The sequence below is a fragment of the Spodoptera frugiperda genome, chromosome 22 (assembly GCF_023101765.2).
Source record: "Spodoptera frugiperda isolate SF20-4 chromosome 22, AGI-APGP_CSIRO_Sfru_2.0, whole genome shotgun sequence".
NCBI lineage: Eukaryota > Metazoa > Arthropoda > Insecta > Lepidoptera > Noctuidae > Spodoptera > Spodoptera frugiperda.
Window position 1 is genome coordinate 2,570,190 of NC_064233.1, and position 27,187 is coordinate 2,597,376.

General features: G+C 36.0%; 1 protein-coding gene across 2 annotated transcripts; it reads right to left on the minus strand.

Annotated features, from left to right (window-relative positions):
- Positions 1-27,187, minus strand: LOC118279865 (homeobox protein Hox-A1). 2 transcript variants are annotated; one of them, XM_050702529.1, is made up of 6 exons: positions 26,966-27,187; positions 22,210-22,752; positions 21,393-21,617; positions 2,300-2,417; positions 1,750-1,789; positions 1-437 (listed from the first exon to the last, which is right to left on the minus strand). In XM_050702529.1, the coding sequence occupies exons 2-6, from the start codon at positions 22,718-22,720 to the stop codon at positions 114-116; spliced, it is 1,218 nt and encodes a 405-aa protein (XP_050558486.1). In that variant the 5' UTR covers positions 22,721-22,752; positions 26,966-27,187; the 3' UTR covers positions 1-113. The 2 variants fall into 2 exon arrangements, with proteins under 2 accessions (XP_050558486.1, XP_035455594.1); XM_035599701.2 differs by lacking the exon at positions 1,750-1,789 and having other exon boundaries at positions 2,260-2,417; positions 26,966-27,186.

The following is a 27,187-nucleotide window of genomic DNA, read 5'->3' on the forward strand; positions in this document are numbered from 1 at the left end:
ACTCAACTCGGAAAATAAAAAAAGGATTCTTATTTAACAAAAATAATCTAAATTATAAGTTCTTCTTTATAAAAAACAATGAATTAATAAAAAACGAAAAGGTAATTTTACTTTCATACCACATACGGCCTAAACATGTCCATAGGTCTCCCGCCATCTTGATTCATAACGACCAATCCGCGCCTATTTTCCAAATTCGAATTAAAATTCGCCGCAGCCATTGCCCTTTCTCGCTCTAGCGCGATAATTCTGTCCCTGTCTAGCATAGGTTTGACAGCTGTCAAATCTCCCGCCATTGATGGCGGCTTTTCCTGTTCGTTTTGTATTTCTTTGGGCTTTTTGTCCTCAGTCTGTGGCGTGTCTTTATTCTTGGAGTCCTGTTGCGCTTTTTTTGATCGTTTCCACTTCATTCTTCTGTTTTGGAACCAAATTTTTACCTGTGGACAAACGTGTATAAGGTTATTAAATGTATAGTTAATCAGTTTTTCCTGATTATTGTCTTTTAGTACCTACATTAGTTGTTTGGTAAATATAATATTAAAACGCATTTTGTTTTTAAATTAAACAAGTATGCTAAAATTTAGATTTTAGAATACCAAAAATCTCTTCGCCTAGCTACTTTTCCTATGCTAAAAAAAACTTATAGGTTATATAAAATAATATGACTTTGGCGTATGCAAGTAAGTTTAAAAATCAATACCTACAATACTAATACATAAACATACAGAGAACACAAACATTTAAAATCAAAACCTAATTTAATCGATAGACTTTGGTTGATACTAAAATTAGAACTCCTCGCAAAAACGACAAATGTTTGCCCATTAGAATTTTCTCCTGAGTTGTATGTGCATTTACAATTTACAAACATAAAAAAATATCACAGATAACCTAAAAATACCGCCATAACTCCACCCTTCATAACAACCCAACATACCTATACGGAACCCATATAAATCCAAACAGGTGTAAATATCGTATAAATGTCTTAGAACCCTTGGGGGTGTGATATTAATCTTTAAACCTCCGCGCAAAGCTTTACCCTTGTAATCTTAACATAGGTACATTTGTAAACGTAAATCCGCCATGATGACAGATGTTTCGCGCCAAAACAAATGTCAAAATTGGGTTGTTTGTTGTGTCGCGTTCGTGAGTGGCTTGGATTTATTGTGATTGTGGGATGTGTGAATTAGGTTTTTTATGATTGGTTTTTTTTATTTAATTAATTAACTAGAAAAATAGGTATTGTTTTTTTTTGTAATCGTTTGATAATATTGTAGGAAATTAAATTGTTCTCAAAAATCTACATATATCCAAAATCTTTAATATTAGCGAATCTTCGTAATGTCTTATGTATATATTTTTAATACGTAAAAATCTTCAAATCTATCCTATAGATGAAGTAAACATCGACGTCTTTAGGAATCGTAGGAATTCTATTGGAAACCTAATCAATACCTTAGCACCTCTAAACCATTATAGCATTCGACGCATCACCGACACGACACATAACATGACTGCACGGTTGGCGTAATGGCTAGACAATCGGCGGCCGTACAACGTGCAGCGGGTTCAGCTCCCGCACGGAGCAACTCTTTGTACGATCCACATATTGTTCTTTCGGGTCTGAGTGTCATGTGTATGTTAAATTATTGTATGTTTGTAAACGCACCCACGACACAGGAGAAAATCCGTATATGGGGCAACGTTTTATTAAAAAAAAAGTCTCTTAAACCCCTCACACCTCACCTGAGTCTCCGTGAGCATCAAGCTGGTAGCCACTTCGAACCTTACGACACAGGAGAGGATTCTAATGTGAAGCAATGTTTTATTAACCCGCCATTGGTGACCTATATGTCTATGAGACCGGGTAATTTAAAAACTAAGAATAATTTTTATTAAACTGTTTATCGGATTAGGTTGCGATTTCGAGTAGCTGCCTTACTACACGCCCTCTACCATTAGTCCACCCCGCAACAGCAATCCGGTGAATTTATTTTTATCGCCTCTGGTGTTTCGGGTGCCCATTTTATCGGCAGCTTTTATTTGCTATCAGGTGATATTTATGATCATTTACCGTGTCCTAATACCATATGTCAAAAATCTTGTCCGAATACGAATTCCTCTCAAAATCTTTGATATTAGTCAATCTTTGTAACGCATAATTCTATCAATTCTAATCTAACCTAACCAAATTTTACTTTAAGCCACTCTAAACCATCATACAATTTGGCATCTCTTAAAGCCCTCACACCTCACCTGAGTCTCAGTGAGCATCAAACTGGTAGCCACTTCGAACCTCTTCGGTCTGGAGAGGTACTTGTTCATCCGGAACTGTTTCTCCAGCTCGAGCAGTTGCTGCGACGTGAAGGCTGTGCGGGGCCTCCTGGTCTTGCCGAGGAGAGCGTGAGGGGCACCTGTGGAAGAATTGTGGTGGTTAGTGGTTGGAGAGGTCGGTGGAATGTTTGTGAAAAGAACAATGAATAATCAGCAACTCTCTGATAGTTTTCAGCTATACGAGTATACAAATTGGTTTTATTGTCCCATTCGTGTGGATCCGCTGTATCTGTTGTTACACGGATCCTACATATACAAAGGTAAATGATCAAATATTGTATCAGAGATATTGTAAAAAAACATTTTTTGAAAAAGAGTAACGATGGAGTTTCTTGCTCGTTCTTCTCCATTCGAAGCTACACTTTGGAACGAGCGCCTAACTTCACTGACGGACATTTCAATTTGACGTTTCAAAAGTGCCTATTTTAGGATTTTGAAATAAATGCTTCGACTTTGAGTTGGAGAAAGCAGTTTAAAAAAATAAGAAATAATTTTTTTTTAGAAGAGTAAAACGTTTAACTAAAATTTTGTTTATTTCCCGGGATAAAGACATACTGTTAAAAATCCCATATATTTTGTAGTAGTATCAGAACCAGTACAGTTCACTTAGGCCTCATTTAAATTATTTTTTCAATGTAGACGTGTAAAAGAACTTATTTGTAGCCTATTTGTAAAAATAAATTCATTGATTCATTGTTTAATTAGTAAATGTAATTAAATACATGAATGCAAATTACAAATTTTAATTAAAAACTGAGTCACCAAAACTCTCAATAAGTAAAATACGATAAAACTGTCCACATGATGTAATCAGCGTTTGTAATGTAAACAAGCCAATTTATCAGTAACTAATCAAAATTAATCAAATTAATAACGAAAATATTCTCCGCCAATACAATCACTGTTTATTTAACTCTCCGTTAATATAACTAATTGTATTTGTTATACAGGAGGTAACTCGGCTATCGATTCTCAGTCCAAATCAATAAAAAAATGGAGGGCAATTTTTTTTTGTAAAATACGGAAATCCGTAAGTGAGAACTACGTCTATCACATTTCGAACGTTATGTAACTAGCTTAAAACGCGGCATTACATACACAAACTCAAACATGTATTTGATATTATTACCAATTCCCTAAAAACCTTTATTTTGACGGCTTATTCTGAAATATTGCCAAACTTAAATATTTTATTATATTTTAAATCGAACATTTATGACTACTGTGACATGGCCCCGAGTTTTAAATAATAAATGATATATTTTATTTTGCAAGTAGGTTACAATGTAACTCTTTTACACGTCAATCTCTTAAATATCTAGATGAGGCCGGCATTTCCTTTCATTTATTCCTTTCCATTTATTTTGCCGTGGTTTCAAAACTACACTCTGTATATCACATCAAAGCGTGCGACATAAGCTTATAAAAATGATAATTAACAATTACGCTAACATTGAACGCGACATTTGGCGTTGTTTGTCCAACACGATAATGTCATGAGCGCATCTGTCAAATTTAGGCGCGAACCGCCATGTTGTTTTTTTTCTTTCGTGTACCTATTTGATAATTGTATTATTTTTATTGATTTGCTATTTATTCTCGTTGGCGAGATGTGGGGTGCGTCGGATTAGGCATGGTGGTGATGTGGTGGTGTGTACCACTTAGCGGTATTAATAAATATTGCTAAATGGTCCTTATTTTTATGGGAGCACTTAAGAGGGCTTTTTGGTTTTGCCTTTTAGTTTCATCGGTATATTATGTGCAAAAGATATTTGTAAGATACAAATTGTAATTTAGCAAAGTTGTATGTGCTAAACTAATAACTCCCAAAATGTCTAAGTATATCGTATAGAGAGATCTCTTATGACTTAATTTAAACCACATATTTGTTCTCATTTTGCCTGACGATATACGAAATATTTGAGCAAAAATAGGTCTCAAATTCTGTGTAAGCCAAACAGCTCCATGTATTCTCTTTGAGCCACATTTGAAGAGCTCTTCACATGTTGTACGGCATTCTAACTAGCCGCGCCACATGTTCCGTACATTCCTAGACAACCTACAACATTACAGCTCTTCTGTGGTCAAGGTACATGGAGCTGTTTACACAGAATTTAATACTTGATTTATTTAATTATTTATTTTGTTTGACGTTTTTTTCTGTTTTCGTTGAAATATTTAGTTGTATGCTTCTGTGGACGAGTAATATTTGTTTGTAGTTTCATTTAAATCATATGAGTGATCTCCATACTGTATACCTATTATGCACTATATCATTATTTTTATTTTTTATACTAAAATATTTAACATCGAAATAAAGACATATTTCTTTAGTAAAAATAATCACAAAATAATGACAGTGTAAGCCTTTTACGAGACCCCAAGCCCACACAAGCCTCAACTCAAAAAGGACCATTTAAAACCTTTTTTTTTAGCCACAAAAGGGCAAAAGTCAACACTCATTCAGCCAAGATGAAACGTCCAATAACTTATAAATGCATTAAAATCTACATGTAGGAACATAGAATAAATATAAAATACGTGCTTAAGTGTCGTTTTTGATAAATAAATAGTTTTCTTATGTCAATGTAATGTGGACGAACGTGACTTTTCTGTGCATTACTCCGGCTTGACTTTTGAAAAGTAATGTTTGATCCCATCCTGTTAAATATGTTTGTTTTTTGATTATTTAAATATCTAATAATGTTTCCTTGTTTGTTTTTGTATATAATTGGATATGTAATTTGGTGTAATTTAGTGGGAAAGTGGTAATTATGGCTGTGTTTAATTATGCTTTTGCGCTAGAGATGTGCTATGCTACGTTGCTGTGGATGCGTTTGGCTTGCACTAATCATATTCATTGGTACACATAGCTTAGTAGTGGTGGAAACGAACTCAGTTGAGCTATGTTTTTTATATAGAATGATACGTGCTATAGATGTTTTCTCTACTCGAGCTGCGCATCCTTACAGTTACATAGCTTAGTATCAGTCGAAACGGTCACATAGTTTCACAGCTTAGCTATTACATCTTCGTAGCATAGCTATGACATCGCTGCTGGAAAAGAAGCCTAATGCTGCGGCTATTAATTCTTAAAGATGTATGCGATGGACTTTACTTTCAGCTGATTATGTTAATTGCTTGTATATAGTTAACTGCAATAAGAACTAGTTTTAACGTATGAACTTGGCTGTAGGCTTAATATCAAACAATTGTGAAGAAAAACATGTAGATTTTTTAAAATTTTTTTTATTGATAATATGGAGTTGTAGCTTCTATCAGCAGCTTTAACGGTGTTTTTGTGGGATAAAAATCCTTTGTCGTATCCTATCACTTAAGTCAGCTCGTACCCTATCTAACCAAATTTCATTTTCCGTTCAGTAGTTTCAGCGTCATTGACGGACAAAATTCCATAAATTTTCACATTTATAATATTAGTGTGATTTCGTACTCAGTAAATGTGACACACAAGGATTTTTTACATAAATGTAGTTTAGATAAAAATTAAATCACTAAAACTATTTAAAAAACAATAATCGATCCATAGTTTTATTTCTAAAGTAAATTAAAAATCATCCGTTGTAAACGTTGCAAAACAGTGAAAAATATCGACCGTCCCCACAGTAAACAGCTTGTATGTCGTACGTATATAAAACAAATCGCATTTGTCGTCCGTCCGACATTCCCCCAGACTACTGAACATCTCAAGTTATTTATAACTAAAGTTCCAGTGTTACGTACTGTAAGCCGCTCTACTTTGTATTTACTGAAATTGGGAATATTTGTGATTTCGTAATTATGTTAAAACGTCTGCTGTGGATGTTATGGGAAGATGTATGTCAGTCGTTATGCGTATCCATGAGCAGTTTTTTTTTTGCAAACAGCCAGATAGTGATTGAAATCTGAACGTAAAGATTTTTTTCAATAAAGACTGTATTTAAGTATTTTGACATTTAAAATATACGATGAATATATTAGTTGATTGCTAAGATTCAGCCGATGAAGGCATTTTATTTTTCTAAATCCTATTTCGATAGGCCTATACTACACTGACAAAGATGAAAAATAAATTGGATATCGACTACGCTAAACATAACTAGCAATTGTTTATTTGTTGTTATTTCTTAACTATAAGTAAATAAATCTTCTCATAAAAAAGGAAACCATCCTCAATTTTCTTTCCCACCTCCATTTTTTTTAAGTCAGGCAATATCCCTAAAACCTTCTCATAAGTCTGAAAAATACTATGCTGAAAAATGCATGAAAATCGGTTCAGCAAACATGCGAGATAATCAACAACAAACATACATACAGGTCAAAGTGTGAACCTCCATTTTTTAACTCGATATTAACTTAAACAGTTTAACATCAGTTGTTTAACACGTTGAACGCCGTGGTGGTCACCGGTGACCGACGTTAGCGGAGGATTTGCCTTCAACAGTTTTCTATTGGCAGTCAAAGACTTAATAATTGTGTACCTATGTAATTATTCATCTAACATTACCTGTGTGTGGGTGTAAAGATGAATATTAACACCTACAATTACCCACTTATACCCACTTATAAGTGAACGAACCGTAGCTGCATTATAAGATAAAACATTCGTTGATTACGTCATCATTTAAAAGTTCATTTGAATATTTAAGTGGCTGTATGTCCGACTGTTCAGTAGCTTTAATGTTTTGTTTGATCTCCAGAGAAGTGTTAGTTATTTTTTTGGGTTTTTAATATAATATGTTTGGTAATAAACTAGCTTTACTGTTAGGATCTGGCGACGAATAAACAGTATCTATCTTCTATATATAAAAATCAATTGCTGTTCGTTAGTGCCGCTAAAACTCGAGAACGGCTAGACCGATTTACCGAAATAATTATGGTCTCAAATTATTATCGTGAGTTACAACACTAGCGCCCATTGGGATTTTATTGTATAGAAATTGCAGTGAAATAAAGATTATATTTTTATAATAGCTATCGCGAGACATACTAAATTTACAAAAAATCACAGTTTATTCACGTACATTAATGGAAAAACCTCTGCTAGTTGCTCTTTTTTCCATTACTTGATGTGAGTAAACCATGATTTTTTAGTTAAATCGAGATTAGTTTTAAGAGTAAACAAGACAAAGATTTCAATATATTCATCCAAATCTAATCATATCTAAAACATTTACCAACAAATTAAACCACTTTTTAACACCCTCACAACCAAACACAAACCTAAACAGATTCAAATATTGAAAAACAATAAACAAGTAAAATAAATCGTGAACACAGAACAACGCAACGTACGAGTAAGTAGAGCAACTTTCGTGGTGCATCGACCTGCTGACAGATTTATAGGGGGGAGCAATGAATATGGTGTTCCTAATCTAACAAGGGAGGAGGTAACATTTATTTTCTGTAGGAAAAGCTTTGCTTCGAGTCTATGGGAATTAAAGATGGCGGTTTGCCGAATACGGTAAGTAGATAGATGACTAATTTTCATTTCAATGTCCGTCTTGTAGATTATTTTAAAATATTAGACATGTGTTTTTTATTTACGTAGGGAAATAAATAATTTCGAAGATATATTGATTTGAAATACGCCGTGATGTTACTTCTTGGTACGTTTTTTACGAAGAAATGACGTATTTGCTTCGTCGTCGCTTTATGTAAGTATTGTTATCTTATACAAAAAATGTGTCTAATATATTTTTATTACCTAACTGATGGACTAAATAGATTTTTAATTTTCATCCCCCATCATGATGACTGTTGATGAAGCGAAAGAGGTATGTAAGATTCATAGCAATGTGCGTTTCAGTTTCTGCCTACCCCTATGGGAGAAAATCGTGAGGTTATGTAAGTATGTATGTATCTTTAAAATCTTTTTTAAATAAATTAGTGCTTGGAAAATCACAGATAATTTTATTTAACCGCTTGTCTGCCGGTATATAAGACACAATAGAAAACACATTGTCTCTCGCGTAGATCTGCGTTCCATACCAAGGCTTATAGAACATATTTAATGCCTCCCAAACGTTATATACAGCTCAAAATACATAGAACACGATCTCGTCAAAACAATAAATACACTAGGTAGATTAGGTAGACGAAAACGGCGCGCCTGGCACAATTTCTGATACCCAACACAATAGAGTTAAGTCGCTCTGCCGAGCGTAAGACAGCAATCAGTGTAATTTGATTCTCACCCCCCGAGCCCCGAGTTACTGCTACGCTACGCTACCGACACGCTACCGACTGTATTCTCTACTGTGTACGATTGGTAACTTGTATTATTATACGTTTTGGTGAGTATATCACTATATAGTTTATACTAATATTATAAAGCTGAAGAGTTTGTTTGTTTGAACGCGCTAATCTCTGGAACTACTGATTTGAATAATTATTTGTGTTGGGTAGTGCATTTATCGAGAAAGGCTATATATAGGCTATAAAACATCACGCTCATCTAATAGGAGCCACGCAGCGCGGGTGAAACCGCGCGGCAGTAGCTAGTATAAATTAAATTCGCTTTCTCTGTCCCTATGTCCCTTTGTATGCTTAATTCTTTAAAACTACGCAACGGATTTTGATGCGGTTTTTTTAATAGATAGAGTTATTCAAAAGGAAGGTTTATATGTATAATACATGCATAATATATCACCATTGCACCCATGCGAAGCTGGGGCGGGTCGCTAGTCTATAATATTTCGTATTTCGAGTTATAGATAAAGAAATTTATGTTTTGGTGGTCTGCAGGTCAAGCCTGCTTCTTATGCCTGAAAATATTGTGTGGAAATCTGGATTTCTAATTACCATCTTCAGCAATTTTATTAAGCATTAATGCTCATATTAATATTTTTTATCTCCGTGTAAGAAGAGGCATTTACTGAGCAGATATATATTATTTTTGTTGAAGGGGGAAAATCATCCAATGACTTCTCCCGCCTTGAGCGAGGCGAGAGGGAGTGTCAGACTCTTACTGACAAAAAACGACCATTGATTTATTCCTTAAATGAATTCCTACTCCTGCTTTTCGAGCTGGAGCCTCGGTAAACCCGCTAGGTAATCCGCAGCTCCGGATTAGAGTGGTATTAAAAATAAAATTAAGTCTAGTCACCAAACACAAAACCAAATTTCTATTTCAAAACCGAAAACACGCAATACAACTTTACCCAATTTGTACCGACACTTGATCGTCACCAAGCATAATTATTATGACTCTCAAAATGCCATAACATATGAATTGAATGTAGCACTTATTTTTATGGGATCCCCTATTAGATAGGGGTGCGTTTAAAGTCATGTGGAATACTTGTCGACCCTAATTTGGTACCAAATTGATCCTGTTAGGGTCCTTGGCCATTTTCACGGTCGAGTTAATGTTAATAGTGGATGGTGGTGATGATTTTTAAGTGTGGGGTAGTGGGTTCGATTTGTTTTATTTTTGTTTGGAGGTGTTGATGTATGTTTTTTTAATAAATGATTTGTTTAATGCAGATGTAAGTCAATTTAAAGAATAAGAAATTTTTATTGAATTTTATTTCTTTTGTGTTGTGGATGCATCTTCAAACATACAAGTCATTTTTTGGGTCACACTAAAAGTTACTCATGCGGGAATCGAACCCGCTGCACCAGAACGGTGCAGTCATTGAAAGTAAGTAAATAACGAACAATTTTTTTATTATATTGTATAGAGCTATAAACAAAAAGAAAAAAGCTCCAGAAAGAAATAATCTTAAGAATTATTAATCTCTCTGCCTACCCCCCTAATTGAAATAAACAAGAATTAACATAAACCTAATTGCCTACAAGTTTATCATATGTTAGTCTACATACACTACAAAATCACTCTTATTCTTATTGAAATAGAATTGATATTCGTATAACAATTGATACTAATTCAATCTTAGGCAAAAATGGTTTAAGGAATTTTGTATCTTATTTCTTAAAAATTAAGGTTGAGTTTAGCAAAGCAGGGTTTAATGGAGGGTGGCCAATATATAGGGTGAGTAAAATTAACAATTACCTATTGTATTTTAATTTGTTTATTTTTATACTAACAATCACCAATGTGATTAATTCGGTGATTATGAGAGTGGTGATTATTGTTCGCCGGGTGATTAGCAGTTTTAATGTTTTGTTATTTATTTTTATTTTAAAATTGGGGTGTTGGTGCTTTGCTAGTGTGTTTACAAATACGGCTTTAAATTTTAATGTTCGGGCGTTTGGATTTAACTACAGATGTTTGTCATAAAGTTTATTTTTTCATATCATCATCATTAATAGCCAGTAAAAATCAAAGTCAAAACTTTTATTTCAATTAATCCTTAATAAGTCAATTTTAAAACGTCATATTGAATTGTCCGTCTGAGAAGATAGGTGCTCTATCCAAAGTGTGTCATAGGACGTCCACTGCTGGACAAAGGCCTCCCCCTGACTTTCTTTCATATAAAGAGGACTAATTACTTAATATATTAAAGGTATATATGGACTGTCTCTGGGTCAGTCATGTGGTAGACTACCTAGCGGGTTACCGGGGCTACGGTCGAAAAGCAGGAGTAGGAACGGGGTGGTTTTTAGTCAGTAAGAGTCTGACACTCCCTCTCGATTCATCCAAAGTGGGGGAAGTCATTGGATGAATTTCCCTCCTCAAAAAAAACCTAACCGGTTCTCGCTAAGCCTATATATTTATACCTTTAATATCTGCGGGAAGAACTTTACCCACGATTGGCGCAGTGGCTTTGATTTTAAGTACAAAGCGACTCTTTGTGTGATCCACAAATTGTTGTTTCGGGTCTGGGTATCATGTGTATATGAACTTGTATGTTTGTAAACGCTCCCACGACACAGGAGAAAATCCTAGTGTGGGAAAACGATTCTAAATAAGAAAACGGACGGAGATGAAATACAATAACGTTTTCTATTCTGCTGTTAACGTCCTTATTTCAAGCATAACAACGAACTAATTTTAAAATCATGAAAATCAGTATTAACACATTATAAATACCATAAAACAATCAAAACAGACACCAAACCCGAGACCTTTCCTTACAACAATACATTTTGAATATAAAAGAAAAGATTAAATCGGAATCCCGTCTCAAGTAGTCACAGCCACACTGCGCATGCGTCAACTAACTCCGCCTTCGAACACACACCCCCTGTATATGTTCAGTATGTATTGATGTCCTTTCTTTAATTTTTGGGGTAAGTAGAGATCTAATTGGAAGTTTAAGTATGTAATGAAATCTTGCTAACGTTAAGTGTGGGAGAGCCATGCTTCGGCACGAATGGGCCGGCTCGACCGGAGTGATACCACGGCCGAGCAGAAAACCGACGTGAAACAACCACAGCGTTGTGTTTCGTCGTGTGAGTGAGGTTACCGGAGGCCCAATTATCCCCCTTCCTTGGAATCTCCAACAATCCTTAAATTCCTAACCCCCAAAGGCCGGGAAACGCACTTGTAACGACTCTGGTGTTTCAAGTGTCCATGGGCGACGGCGACTGCTTACCATCAGTTGAGCAGTATGCTCGTCTACCGGCTTATAACATAAAAAAATAACACATAGGATAAATTTTATAAGCCGCGTAGAATTAATGCGCGTATTTTCGCGTATTTGTGTAGGTAGAGTATGCATTTTACTCTTTCCGATTTTCCTTTACGATTCGACGGATATTTAAGATTGGGCATCGTGCCCCTGTACATAATTTAAAACTTTTAAACTACAATCAAAGTAAAGTCAAAATTATTTATTTCAAATAGACCGAGAAGGCACTTTTGCACGTCAAAGCAAATATAGTTAAATATAAAAAAAAACAACATGTCTGTCTGTCGGTCAGTCCTCTAGTTGCTCTATTTGCTCGTTCCAAAGTGTAGATTCCTATGGAGAAGAACGAGCAAGAAACTCCATAGGTTACTCTTTTTCAATCAGGTTTACAATACAATACTTGGTTACATTGTTTTGTTGATTCTATTATGTGAGAATAATCTCTAAAGTATTTAAAGAATATGGCAAACCATTCTTTTTTAAAAACGTTATTAATTAAAAAAGGGATAAAATCCCGCAGTGGACTGTTGATGTTTGAATCAACAGACTCAAACCTCATTGATTGATTTGATTTACCCTATAACTAAACAAAAAGCCATGCTTAGTTAAATTACTTAAAATGGACTACTTAAAATTTCATTTAAAATCACGCTAACACGTGGTATAAACAGATAGAACGTTAACTCCAAACGGTGGCTATCAAAAGGCCCTCCTAAATGGATTCCTTTACTAAAACTGTGAATTTTACTCGAATAACCGCGCCGCCCGTAGTGTAGGGATGTGAATATGTCGATAGAATATGTTATCGACATTATATTGATTGAAAATGATGTTGGCTTATTTTCTAAATTAGTCTTTAGTCGTGTAACTCCAAGTGAGACTGTAAAGTATCTTGATTGAGGGCCTTACCGGGGCTCTAGTTAGTAAGTAGGAGCAGAAACGGAGTGGTGTTTAGTTATCATGGGTCTAACACTCGGTCACGCTTTACCTAGGTAAGCCAGAGAAGACATGAGAGGATTTTATTGAATTCCTTTTTTTATTGAATGCCATTTTAGAGTTTGATGTTTTTTATTTAATGACTTGAGAAGTTTGAGAAGCACAAAGCATGCAACTTTTTCTATGGAAGGTGTACAAAATATTTAATATTTAAATGATAATGATAATGAAATAATATGATCCTACATTACATTGAAAAGAATGAAATCAAAGTTTAAATGTTATAATTACAAAAAAGCTTTACTTAACGAACCTTTAAGTTTAACAAATAGACAATTCACCAACTTCACACACAAACGTTCTATCGACAATCCACATCGACAGCACCGCATCACTACCCCACACGGGGATCTAATTTGGCAAGGGCTGGTCTTTGTTTGTGAGAATAAATTGGTGCCAGATAATTGGCTTAAAGGCCCCCCAGGGGGTGTGGGGTCTCACTGCCGGCGGGGGACAATGATTAGACCCCTTTAAGGGGGCATTAGTGCGAAAATTGAACGTCCGTTAGTTGATTGTGTTTGAATGAAAGTGGAGTGGATTTTATTGTTTTATAGTTTAAGTGTGGTTTGATTTTTTTAAGGTTTATCTTAAGGGGATAGGTAGAGTAGTTAGTTGTTGTATGTAGTTACATATTTGCCGACATAAATCAGCTTCTTTTTAACTTTATAAATCCTATTTTAATAAGTAGGGAATGCTATCTCAATGGATCTTAATGGACGAGATTTCGCGAGATCAAAAAGCATACAAAATCATTTCTATCAATCACCAAATCTATCAAAGATCAGTTATGGAATCTTGTGAGATTAGAAAATCGATCTCGTGATATCTTGCTTGAACCCCAATCTTGCGAGATTTCCATTTCCTAATTGCTTGTTAGGCATATTTTCAAACTACATGCATGTACAAAAAATCTATTTTGTAATCTTTTGCTCAGCTGTCACTCTCGAGATCACTAGATCAGTAAGGCACTTAAATTATACTTTGTAGGTAACATACAGAGGCATAACTAAGTAGTTGTTTATATGTGATACGTGCTAATCTCGCGAACTAACTGTCGGAAACTATAGTAGTGTCTGATTTATAGATTTTCCGCATTTGATAATCTTATATGGAAAATATGTTATGGAAATTTTGATTGTTATGATTCAACTTCCGACTTGAACAATTTACCGTGTTTTTCCATTGATTTAATATAATACATACATATTGTGAAATTGTGTGTATGTGTGTGTGTAGCTTAAAGATATGATTTCTCAACTTACTGCCGCATTCATCATTCATTCATAAACTGTTACTTAGTACGAGTTTGCGAGTTCGGCATTGTGATTTGCCGGCTCAAATAAACTAGATCCAATAGAAATGAATGATAGAATTTTGATTGCTTTAAACGTAAAGTAAACTTAGACTAAGTGCACTGTTCTTTGTATTGAAAATTAAATGACTGACTACGCAGGTATGACTATAAAATTACAACTGTTTGGAGATGAATAAAAATCTTCTTCGATAGTAATAAGGCGTATTTAATCAAGTTTACAATTTTGGCAATATAAAATCGTGTGTGAATTGCGTGCGAATTTAAATACATCTATTTTGACAGCTAAGTTTTTTTCATTAAATGAGTTTTGTTTATGATTTAAGTTCAATTGATGCCGATGTGTAGACAACGACTAAGTATAAGTTTTTCATGCTTGTCAAAGAAACATAATTAGCCACTTTTCTTATGTTATAATAGAAATTGTAAATATAGTATTTCAATGACACGCTATCAGTGGCACCACACACCATTCACAAATTGGCTCGCAGTGGATTCTGTTTGTTTTTAAATAGACTACCGAGCGGGCGGCTGTAAGATTTATACACTAATTATTTAATCAGACTCTTAATCAGACTATGTGTTGTGTACGGTTTCACTTGGTTATTTCATTATTAAATTTTTTTACTGACTTTTAAATACTTTTTTTATTGAATAAGCCGGTAAACGAGCAGACGGATCACCTGATGGTAAGCAATTGCCGCCGCCCATGGACACTTGAAACACTAGAGGCATTACAAGTGCGTTGCCAGCCTTTTGGGGGTTAGGAATTTAAGGGTTGTTGGGAAATCAGGGATTAAGAAGTTAGGAAGATTGAGAAGGGAGGTAATTGGGCCTCCGGTAACCTCACACAACGAAACACAACGCAAGTTGTAAACAAACTTTACTCGCGTAATTATAATAAACCTATGCGTCATCCGCTGCGCGACTGCCGCTGATGCCGGATCTGGAGCTACGGATTACCTAGCGGGTTACTGAGGCGCCGGCTCGACAAGCAGGAGTAGGAACGGGGTGGTTTTTAGTCAGAAAGAGTCTCTGCCTTTCCACCCTCAAGAAAAGCCATTTCGATGTGATTGAGGTTAGACAATATGGCTTAATTTGCCGTAATCACAGACGATTCTACTAAACTACATAATTTCGCTTATTCCTATCGTTGAAAAATTAGTCTTAGTGTTAGTCATTAGCTGAGTACTGGCCTTTTTGCGCCGTGTATACTTTTATTTAATTTTTTTATCAATTATTTATGTTTAATTATTTTTGCAAATAAACTCTTTCACTTTCTTTCTTTCAAACATCTCATTAATTTATTCAAATTAGCAACAAAAATTATTCATCACCAATTACTTAAAAAAAAAAGTTGTTAGGTAATCTGTCACAATTTATCTCCCGTAACTTAAATGGTTGGGTTGGGGGGCCGAGCGATCCCCTCACCCCTAAGTGGAGATATTTATGACACCCCATATGTCGGGCAACACCTGTTAGTAGTAATATCAATGATTTTTATTGCTGGACAAAGTTTTGGGGAGTGGGAGTGGGACTAATTTAGCGTTAAATGTTTAATTTGAATTGGTGGTATGCCCAGCGTTGGGGTTTTGGGGCTGTTAGTTGATATTTGTGATTGATTTTTTGAATGTTTTTTTAACAAACAGACAGACAGTGAATATTATTATATTTATGAATGCCAAAGCGTTCAAATGTGGCTTTCTAGTCTATTTGAAAAATAATTTTGACTTTGACTAAGACTTTATATTTGTTTTTAAAAGTTTTAGGTTTATGGACGTAAAATAGAAGTTTATGTAGGCCTAAATATTTTTGCTTCTAATTTCATGGGTACTAATAAAAAATAAGTGCAATTATTTTATATTTATTTGTGAGTGTGTAAACAGATAAATAAATGACAGAATAATACCCCCAGATATGTCTGAATTGATCGATATCTTTATACATATTTATTAACACCCCATAAAAATCCTAAAAATGGGAACCCGAAACCTCGCACACAGTAATCACAATACCAAACACTTGACCAACTAGATAGTAGTGTGATTAAACTCTGGAGCGTGCTACCCCTCAGTATAAAAAAGGGTCCCAATAAATATATTTGTCTCTTTGCTGTTTTTTTTAGTCTCCCTTCCTTAATTTCGCAGACTTTCTCTTTAAACCATAAAGTTGACTAGTAAAGAATGCTATATTACATTAAGTTCGCCTTATGTACCATTATTTAATTGTATTATGTACACACATCACATCAACAGCCTATAAGTGGCCATTGCTGACCAAAGGCCTCTCGCATGGAGAACATTTGCATTTTATACCACGCTTGCTCAATAGTTGGCGATTTCAAACTTATAATTAGAAATTATAAGCCCAGGTTTCCTCACGATGTTTTTCTTCACCGTTTGTCAGTGATGTCTAAATAATCTTAAAAAGTACATATAACTCGGAAAAAATCATATTGGTACTTGCCGTTGGTACGTTTCGAAACCGCACTCTCATGCATGAGAAGCGGACATCACAAATTACATTAAAGATTAAACAAATAAACAATAAAACACAACACCCATCTTTCCACAATCGGGTAAAAACAAAAAGCTACTACACTATAAAACAACCCTTTCACTAAATCAATGGTGTTTTTATTTAAAAAGGGGGTAAGTAGAGGTGTCGTTGACAGGTAGTGTCGATGGCAAATAGTTGGGGTGGCTCGCAAACAAGGGTTCGTAAACTGTGAGGTTAAGCTGTCGTGTTGCGAGGTGCGATTTTGGATGGGTCAGGACATTGTAGATAGAATGATTGGGTGCAGATTTTTCTTGCTTGTTTTCAAATTGTCATTTTTTGTTTGAGGTGGAATAATCACCCAATGACTTCTCCCACCTTGGGTGAGGCGAGAGGGAGTGTCAGACTGTTACTGACTAAACACCACCCCATTCCTACTCCTGCTTTTCGAGCCGGAGTCCCGGTAAACCCGCTAGGTAGTCCGCAGCTCCGGTTCAAATTGTCATGAATGTCTGTTTTGTGGCTACGATACGATCAGTGTTATCTAGTAAAAACAATATGCTAAATAATATTGAATAGAAAAGGATGCAAATCCTGGTCCCACCTTCCAATAGCTATGTGTGTTACATCATTGGATAGGTAATTTTGAGCTGAATAAAAGTTACTATGGCGCCAAGTTCCAAATCTTAGTCCGTTCAAAGATATCCTTTGTTACTTAAGTATTTGTTGTGTAGTGACCAACTGTCGTGATTTGTAAAGGAAAAGCCGTCGGCTTTCGTCCGTAGATCATAACATTTGTGGATATTTGGCCGCTATCTCGCCTGGTGGTAAGCGATAATGTGGCCTACGATGCAGCACGTCTGCAATTCACAATCTTCCCAATCCCCGATTCCCTAACAACCCTTTAATTCTTAACCTCCAAAAAGGTCGGCAACGCACTTGTAACGCCTCTGGTGTTTCAAGTGTCCATTGGCGGCGGCGACCGCTTACCATCAGGTGATCGGTATGCTTGTTTACCGGCTTATACCATAAAGTGTAAACTGCCAATTCCAAAATCAAATACTTAAAAGTCCAACTTTACAATACTTTATCTAACACGATAAAATTCAACAAATAACATAACAAATAATAATCTACGCAATATGTAAAACAAATTCGTACCCACAGCTACAAATTTAAAAACAAATCGACCATATGTCAAAAATGACATTTCCTTACCCTGTTAAGGTAATGAGGGTAAAATAAAATATCGCCCGACTAATCTAATTGTTATCGATTCATTCGCAAAACTGGTGACATATGTGATAAACCTGATTAGCAGTATTTAAGGCCCCTATAAGCAAATAATATTTGGTACGGGGTAGGGGGGGCTTATAAAGAGGGTAGCAAGGTTTATGGGTAAATAAAATTAAATAAATTAGTTGCGTACTTATTTTTATTGGGTCATTTGTGATTTGGATTGGTTTGAAGATTATTTTAGAATTAATGATCTGTCTTTTAGATCAGTATAAAAATTATTCGGAATTATTACCAATGAATACATTGTAACCAAGTATTGTATTGTGAATCTGATTGAAAAGACTAACCTATGGAGTTTCTTGCTCGTTCTTCTCCATAGGATTCTACACTTTAGAACGAGCAAATAGAGCAACTAGAGGAATGATAGACAGTATTTTTTTTAATTATATTATTTGCTTTGATTTACAAAAGTGCCTTCCCCGTCTATTTGAATTAAATAATTTTGACATTGACTTTAGGCCTTTCGAGGTCGGAAAAGTTATTGGGCCTCTGGTAACCTCACTCACACAACGAAATACAACGCAAGCGTTGTTTCACGTCGGTTTTCTGTGAGACCGTGGTATCACTCTGGTCGAGCCGGCCCAGTAGTGCCAAAGCATGGCTCTTCCATACTTATCGCTCGCTCTACTTATTGCTCGGATTTATTAATAGAGAAAAATGTGGAGGAGATAATTCTCCTTCCTAGCCGTGTGCTAACGACAGAGTAATTAATCATCAACCCTACTCTTCCGGTGGGTGTCGTATACCCGACTACACATTTGTTAGAGACCGAAACACATATGTATGTACCTATATATGTATGTACTATTAATATATCATGTACCAAATCGATTGCAACCAAAGATTTGAACATCAAATTTGACAGGAGATAAAACAATAATGTATCTTCAGCACATAAGATGAAAATAATATTTGTGTCGCTGCTATCAGTTGGATAGCGTATCAGCCAGTTATCTGCACAATAAAGCTCTGATTGTCGATAGTTTGTCTCGTTTCTTATAAGTGTGTGACATTGTTATTAATATTACTTTTTTTAAGGTACTAGTTTAGGTACGTGGTGATGCTTGACTGGGAGTTAAGTCTTATTTACTATACTGTTGCCCGCGACTTCGTAATACGATAGAGATCGAAGAGTTTAGTACGGAATTTGGTTGTTATACTAATATCTAAAGCTGAAGTAGTTTGTTTGACTATGCGCATATGTCTAAAATGCTGGTTCGATTTTAATGTTACAAACAGACACTGCAATTTCTTTTATTATCAGTGTAGACTGTATAGATATCGATTGGCTATAAATGATACTGTAAGAGTTATGTCTTGTTGGTTTGAATACGTTAATCATCCGGAACTACTGGTCTGATTCGAATAATTCGTTTTGTCATTGGCTAGTCATGAAGATATTTATCAAGGTTATAGGTTACAGGCATTCAACCGCTTAATGCTGATGTTGCGTGATATAACACGAAATCTAAAACGATAAAACTTCTCTCGCCTTGGGCGAGGCGAGGGGGAGGGAGTATCAGACTCTTAATGACTAAAAACCACCCCGTTCCTACTCCTGCTTTTCGAGCCGGAGCCACGGTAACACACTAGTTTGTCCGAAGCTCAAAAGACATCATAGATAGGTACTTTTCAGCACTAATACGAGCCCTATGTAATAATAGGTTAAGACTTTTGTTATAGAACGGGCACAATACCAAAATCTATCATCAATTTCTATAAATTTCTCAATTTTATATATGTATTTCATGGACAGACAAAAGTACTTTTTAGATAGATACCGTATCAGCATCTTAAAGCCTAGATCGCTTTATCATGATGAATTGATCGCAAATAAAATGTTTTATCTTTTTAGTTCATTGTATTTCACATTCAAAAAGCAATAACATTGCTACGTCATATTAGGGTTCATTTTCGATTGAAAAGTCTATAAAAAATTACGATTTTTATGTCCCCAAGAAGGCAGAGGTGCATTTTAAATGCGTTATGCTTTTTGAAAAGAGTAACGATGAAGTTTTTGCTCTTCATTCTCAATTTCAATCTTTACTTTGAAGCGATCACCTAGCTTCACTGATAGGCAGACTAACTGACTCACAATTAAGTTTCAAAAGTGGATTTATAGAAATAAATTCTTTGACTTTGATGTAACAACAGCCTGTAATAGTCCATTATTGGATTATGGGTTTCCTCTACACAAGATTTTGGTCACTGTTTAAAGGGTCAGAGTTATCAGTTCATTCTTTTACTCTTACGACACCCGCAGGAAGAGTAGGAGTAATGATAAATGTATTCTATTATGCTTCGAGTTTTGATTATTTTGGGAACAGTAAATAAAGTTCCCTAAGAAAATGAGTATCCTCCGACCAGGCGAGGTGATTGTGTCTGGCGGGCTTTCTGCCCAACTGTTGTTCGTTGGGATTTTCTAACGTCATCCGTTGATTTATTCGTTAATCGTCTATGTGCGATTTCTATCATCTGTCATGTCATGTGTTGTCATAATTAAAACATTCTCAAAACGCACGGAATCTTTTACTTGCTTTATAATTTTACGTTTAAAACAGGCGTGGTTACAATCACCAAGTAAAGAGGCAGGAAACCGATAAGATTAAGTAAAGATGAATGATGTTTCCCAATCTGTTATCTTTCATCTGAAGCTAATACTTAGTGACAGAGTATTATCCTCTCGCGAACATTAGAGCTATTGTTTCATCATTATTAATCAGCAACTAATATTTAAGGTGTTCTAACAAGTATCTGCCACGGTTTTACCATGGGAGGTAGTGTTGTGTTTGAAGATACAATAGTGAAGCAATTTCGTACCCCGGACCAGGTAATTCAATTTGAGAACATAAATAGGTTACAATAAACATTGACTCTACATGAAGTGGTTCACAAACCCGCACGATACGTGCAATGAAAACAATTGATTGCAATTGTTTTCATCTGATTATGCTATGTATCGATAGTAGGGAAGTCAGTCATAGCACATATTAATAGCACGCATCCACGGGACGTAACTTTTCATGAAAAAAAGCTTAACTGAGTCAATTTCGAAAATACATATACTCATAATCAATCATTTATATTCACTATTGTAATCTTCAAACACAACACTACCTCCCATTAAAGCCGTGGTATATCCTTTTAAAGCTCCTTATATGATCCAGTCAACAAGGATAATAATCAATAAATTATGTTCACTATAGTAATCTTCAAACACAACACTACCTCCCATTAAAGCCGTGGCAGATACTTTTAAAGCTCCTTATATTATCCATCAACAAGGATTTTGACTAGGAAATCATAATTTACCATCCAGTCAACAAGGATTTAGTGTAGACTGGGATGTCCACACAAAAAAAGACTTAAAAAACATCATATACCTAGTGTCTATATAAAAAATTCTATGCACTCACCTCCAAGCTCAGGTATCCTATGATAAAACATGCCGGTTCTTGCTAACCACTCCAGTTGCATGTGGTGCAGCACCCTGTCTCCTGGGTGGTGGAAGGCGGACGGTAGTGGAGCCCCGGGGGGCAGAGCCCCAGGTTGGGACAGCTGGGGGTAGTTGAAGAGTGCTGCTGACTGCGCAGCCACTAGCGCTGGGTTCTGGGGTAATAGTCCTGGCTTTGGGATGATACCTGGTGAAGATATATTGTTTTTAGATGATGGAGAAACAGAAACGATCTACAAATCATACACCCGTATTCACAAACGTAACTGCTGAATATATGCTGCTTTATGCTGTCTCATAGTGAGCGCGAGCGCACAGGGTCTCTAAAACTAATTCATAAACAATACTTGAGTGGCGGTTAGTACTATGCGTCCTTTAAAATTAGCAAAGTTTATTAAAAAAAAAAAAAAAATTAATTTGTAGATTACACATTGATTCGGTGTGGGAATCGAACCCGCGACAAGTTACGCTACGGCACCGTGTACTGCAAATCATCATCATCAATAGTCTTATAGCCTTATAGTACTTATAGGCATAAGGACCCACTGTTGACCAAAGGCCTCTTCTCGCACGGAGAAGGTTAATTTGAAGAAGGAGCATTAATCCCCACGCTTGCTAAACGCGGGTTGGCGATTTCAAACTTATAATCAGTTATAAAAAAATATTATGCAAAAATAACCCCAGGTTTCCTCACGACGTTTTAATTATAAAAAAAAACTATTAAGACTTGATTCCTATTCCTTACTTATAAATAAAAAAAGGTGCAATAACCAACCTACCTGGTCTATAACTCTCATACTCCTCATTCCCACCTTCCACTCCTGGCGAAATGGGTGGACTGTAGCTCCCAGACCGATTCCCATCATCAGACCCTGGACTAGCCGAGCGACTGCTCTGCCCAGACCTGGGGCTCCGCTGCCCAGACGTAGGACTCTCCCGACCTTCACATTTGTTGATCATATTCTGCTCAATCTGGGAATCATAATTCTCCTGATACCTTCCGATGTAGTTTTTATTATGAATTATTGTCAAATATTTCTGATGAGCCATTTTATCCTGAAGACTATTTTCAGGCAACTGTCTTGAAAGTAACGCGTCTATACAAAAAGATTTCTTTCCTTGGTTCAAAATGGTCTTTTCCTCATCGATTTGTTTATAAAATTTCATGTTTTTAGGGCTGTTGGAACGGCTGCGGTCTGGGTTCGATTCTGTGTCGATTTCTAGCGGTTTCTCTTGGATTTCGTTTGAATCCCGACGATAGATACCATGCGACATGATCTGGGAAGACATTTTTGTCGTGTGACGAGATTTACATTATGTACCTGTAAAGAATAGATAAATTAAACATAGCATAAAAAATCTCAAGAAATCTTATGCCTGAACTGAGATTTGTACTGCAACTGCATGCATGCCCGTCGCACGTACGGCCACAATAATGAGGCAGTCTAATTAATTATGTAGTCAAACATAATTAATGACAGGGATGCGGACGAGTATTTCGACGCCTAACGCCTTTATTTTAGTTTTAAGTTAGTTTTTATTTGGTATTTTTAAGTTGTAAATAATGCGTAAGTAATCATAATAATTTACATCAAACATTAAACTCAGCTAAATTAAATTAAATTTAATAATAAATAACAAAAAGCCACAAATATGTCGATAAAAATATTCTTTATCACTACTTAGTATAAAACAAAGTCGCTTTCTCTGTCCCTATGTCCCTTTGTATGCTTAAATCTTTAAAACTACGCAATAGATTTTGATGCGGTTTTTTTAATAGATAGAGTGATTCAAGAGGTAGGTTTATATGTATAATACATGCATAATATATCACCATTGCACCCGTGCGAAGCTGGGGCGGGTCGCTAGTATATTATAAAGAGATTGACGCACAAAGATGCTACGTCGCGTAGCACAGTGACTACGTCGTAACGTTTTGCTACGAAAATAATTAATCGAACAAAAGATATACTTTAAGTAATTTCGATTAAATAAAAATGTTTTAAACTTATTCAGTTTATTATTCAGTTTTTTATTTTGTGTATTCGGCTTCGGCTTCGGCAATAAGGTTACTGGAGGCCCTATTACGCCTTTTCCCAAACCTTCCCAATCCCCGATTCCCCAACCACCCTTAAATTCCTAACCCCTAAAAGGTAACGCACTTATAACGCACTAATATATGTATTTCGGGTGTCCATGGTCGGCGGCGATTGCTTACTATCAGGTGATCCGTCTGCTCGTTTACTGGCTTATACCATAAAAAGAATATGAATGCTATAAGTCTTTTACAGGTATGCATAGATTTATCTCTGCCCGTGGCTTCACCCGCATTACCATAGAATAAAACGTTGATAACTATTCCAGATCAAAATCTATTCCTGCTCCAAATTTCATACCGATCCATACGCCCGTTTTGACGTAATTAAGTAACAAATACACACACCAACTTTAGAATTTATATTATTATAGTACCTAACACGGCAAACTGCGTAACGCGTCAAAAAATTTCAGACCAAAATTAGCCAAATCGGTCCAACCATTCTCGAGTTTTTGCGTGACTAACGAACAGCAATTGTTTTTTTGTGAGACATACTTAATTTTTTTGCTATTTTTAAAGACGTTGCCCCACATTAGGATTTTCTTCTGTGTCGTGGGTGCGTTTACAAACATACAAGTTCACATAGTCGACATGACACCCAGACCCGAAACAACAATTTGTGGATCACACAAAGAGTTGCTCCGTGCGGGAATCGAACCCGCTACCCGTTGCACGGCAGCCAGTTACCCAGCCACCGCGCCAACCGTGCAGTCAACATATACACATATAGAAGATATAGATATAAAGATACGCCTATAATATTTAGGATATAATTATTATTGTGACCTACCTAATGCTATAATATTAAATGCATTATCAGAATTAATAATGCGTTATCAATCAATTGGGCTCTGTTTGGCCTGGTCACGTGTCCCGGCAATAAAATGCAACCAAGTTTGATAAATTATACTTTACTACGTTTATGATTAGCTTTTTAATCATAAACTACTATTAAACTATATTTTTATGGATACTGCCTCGTTGGTCGAGTGGTTGTAAGTGCGACTGCCGGACAACGGGTCTCGGGTTTCCAGAGTCGCGCTTTATTCGGATTTTCGAAAATTTCTCAGTAGTAGCACGGAGTCTGGAATTGTGCCCAGTATATGGCAATAGGCTCACCCCCTGTTATATGGGATTTATAAAAGATAAATTGTGAAAAGTGAGTGTACATTGTATAGCGGCGTTGCGTGCCGTAATGTGCACCTCTGCCTACCCTGTAAATTAATGGAGAAAAGCTCTACTAGTTTTGAGTCACCGAGAGACGCATCATCATGGCTGCGTAGGCTGCGCGACGTCGCCACGTCTCTCAGCCCGATGAAGAGTCCCTCTGTGACTCGAAATTAGTAGAGCTTTTCAACATTAATTTAGATGAGTAAACCGTGATTTTTTATTAAATTAGGCATATTTGTAACGTCAAATTGAATTGTCCGTCAGTCCATCTGTCAGTGAGAAGCTAGGTGCTAGTTATTCGATTATATTATAAGCCTGCTGATTATATCTGTGTTTCCTGATGGGTATAACCTGGGTGTCTTCAAAGCCCGAGTGTATAGGTTGCTTATGGGCAGACTTGGTCCACCAGGTACCACCAGGCGAGATAGCGACCAAACGTCGACCCGTCAATTGGAAATTAGTATATATAGGTATAAGTATTTATTTTCCATTTAACTCACGGATTTCTAAAAATAGACCTTGATGAAGTGATAAGCGGTGAGTGGTTAATTAAGTGAAATTAAAAGCTCTTCACGCGAGATTGTCCATTATCACCATTTAATATATTATTATCTATACGCTGCCTTTGTAGGCTGAGCGGTTGCTAATGCGGTTTTTGGCGTAAAGGGTCGTTGATTCACGGGTTAGGAAATATACTGTTTTTCAATTATTTGAAATTTTTAGTAATAGTATTTTTTTTATGGTATAAACTGGTAAACAAGCCGACGGATCACCTGATGGTAAGCAATCGCCGCCGCCCATGGACACCCGAAACACCAGTGTCGTTACAAGTGTGTCGTAACAAGTGCAATGCCGGCTTTTAGGGGTTAGGAATTTAAGTGTTGTTGGGGTATCGGAGATTGGGAAGGGGCGCGATATTTCAAATCAATATAAGTATCTTTGAAAGTATTTTGTTTCCGTGCGAAAATAAAAAATACGCGTCTAATATTTTAAAATAATAATAAAAATTAGTCATCTAACCTATTTCGTACATCAAAACCTACTTTCAGAATTAATTATTTATTGGCCTCAACTCTGGTTTAGCCAAGTTTTACCGCAGTGTGTCCGCCACGGTGTTTGCTGACTGACTCTGGATTCGAACCCCCGCACGCCACATACAAACACACATGTTTACGTTAGAAACCAGAGATAAGTAAATGTTGTCGAATAGAAAATATGACCGTGTTAATTTTAACAGTGCAGTGGTTATAAGCCCGATTTTCGAGATAGATTCTTCAGATTCTTAATTGTGATTAAGGATGACGCAAAAAATGTTTTTAATATCACACTTTTTTTATCAAAGTCTCGAATATTTTCAGTAATAGCACATATTGGAATTGCGACCTATCTATCATTTTACTAATATTATAAATATCCGGAGCTGCGGACAACGTAACAGGTTACCGGGGCTCCGGTTCAAAGCAGGAAAAGGAACAGGGTGGTTTTTAGTCAGTAAGAGTCTGACACTTCCTCTCGCCTTGCCAGAGGCATGAAGTCATTGAACGATTTTCCCCCGTCAATAAAAAAACTATATTATAAATACGAAAGTTGTGTGTTTGTTTGTTACTCAATCACGTTAAACCCGCTAAAGTGATCGGAATTAAATCAGGAACAGGGGTAGATTATGGTCTGAAATAACACATAGGACACACCATTTATATATTACTGTTCTAGTCGTCGAACGGAAAAAAGTCGCTTGCAGGGTAGAACAACCCGGAGCTGCGGACTGCCTAGCGGGTTTACCGGGGCTCCGGCTCGTAAAGCACGAGTAGGAACGGGGTGGTTTTTAGTCAGTAAGAGTCTGACACTTCCTCTCGCCTCGCCCAGGACGGGAGAAGTCATTGGATGATTTTCCCCCCGTTAAAGAAAATGGTTGGGCAGTAGGATCATTCAAACTTTGGTGACCTGACTGCAATCCCCAAGAAATCTGTCAAGTGTGGGGATTTTGGGAAATCCTATCTAATCGATTATGATGATGATGATATTATACCTAAGTAGATGCCTAATGTCTAATGTTCCTAACCATAGTCATAAAAATGTCTAAGTGTAACATTTTTATTTATCTTTGTATTTTTTTTCTATTTAAATTCACATAAGAAACTTTTGACATCATTATATTGTATATTATGATAAACTTATACATAGCTAACCATTTAATAATTAATACATTTAATTTAGATTTTTTTAATATTTACTAAAAATATGAAAATAAAAATCCGAACACTCACCTATGAACAACAAGAAAAAAAAATAAAGAAAACTTTAAAAAACAAAAAAATCCACAGACTATAATACAAAAAAAAGTAAGTACACTGCACTTTTTTTTTAAATCAACGTTTTAATAGGCACACGCGAAAAGCTAGGCGGCCGCGTAGGGCGCAATAAAACGTAAGCGGTCAATCGCGTTCGGATATCCACCCGAGAGCAGTAGTAACAAACAACTGAATTAT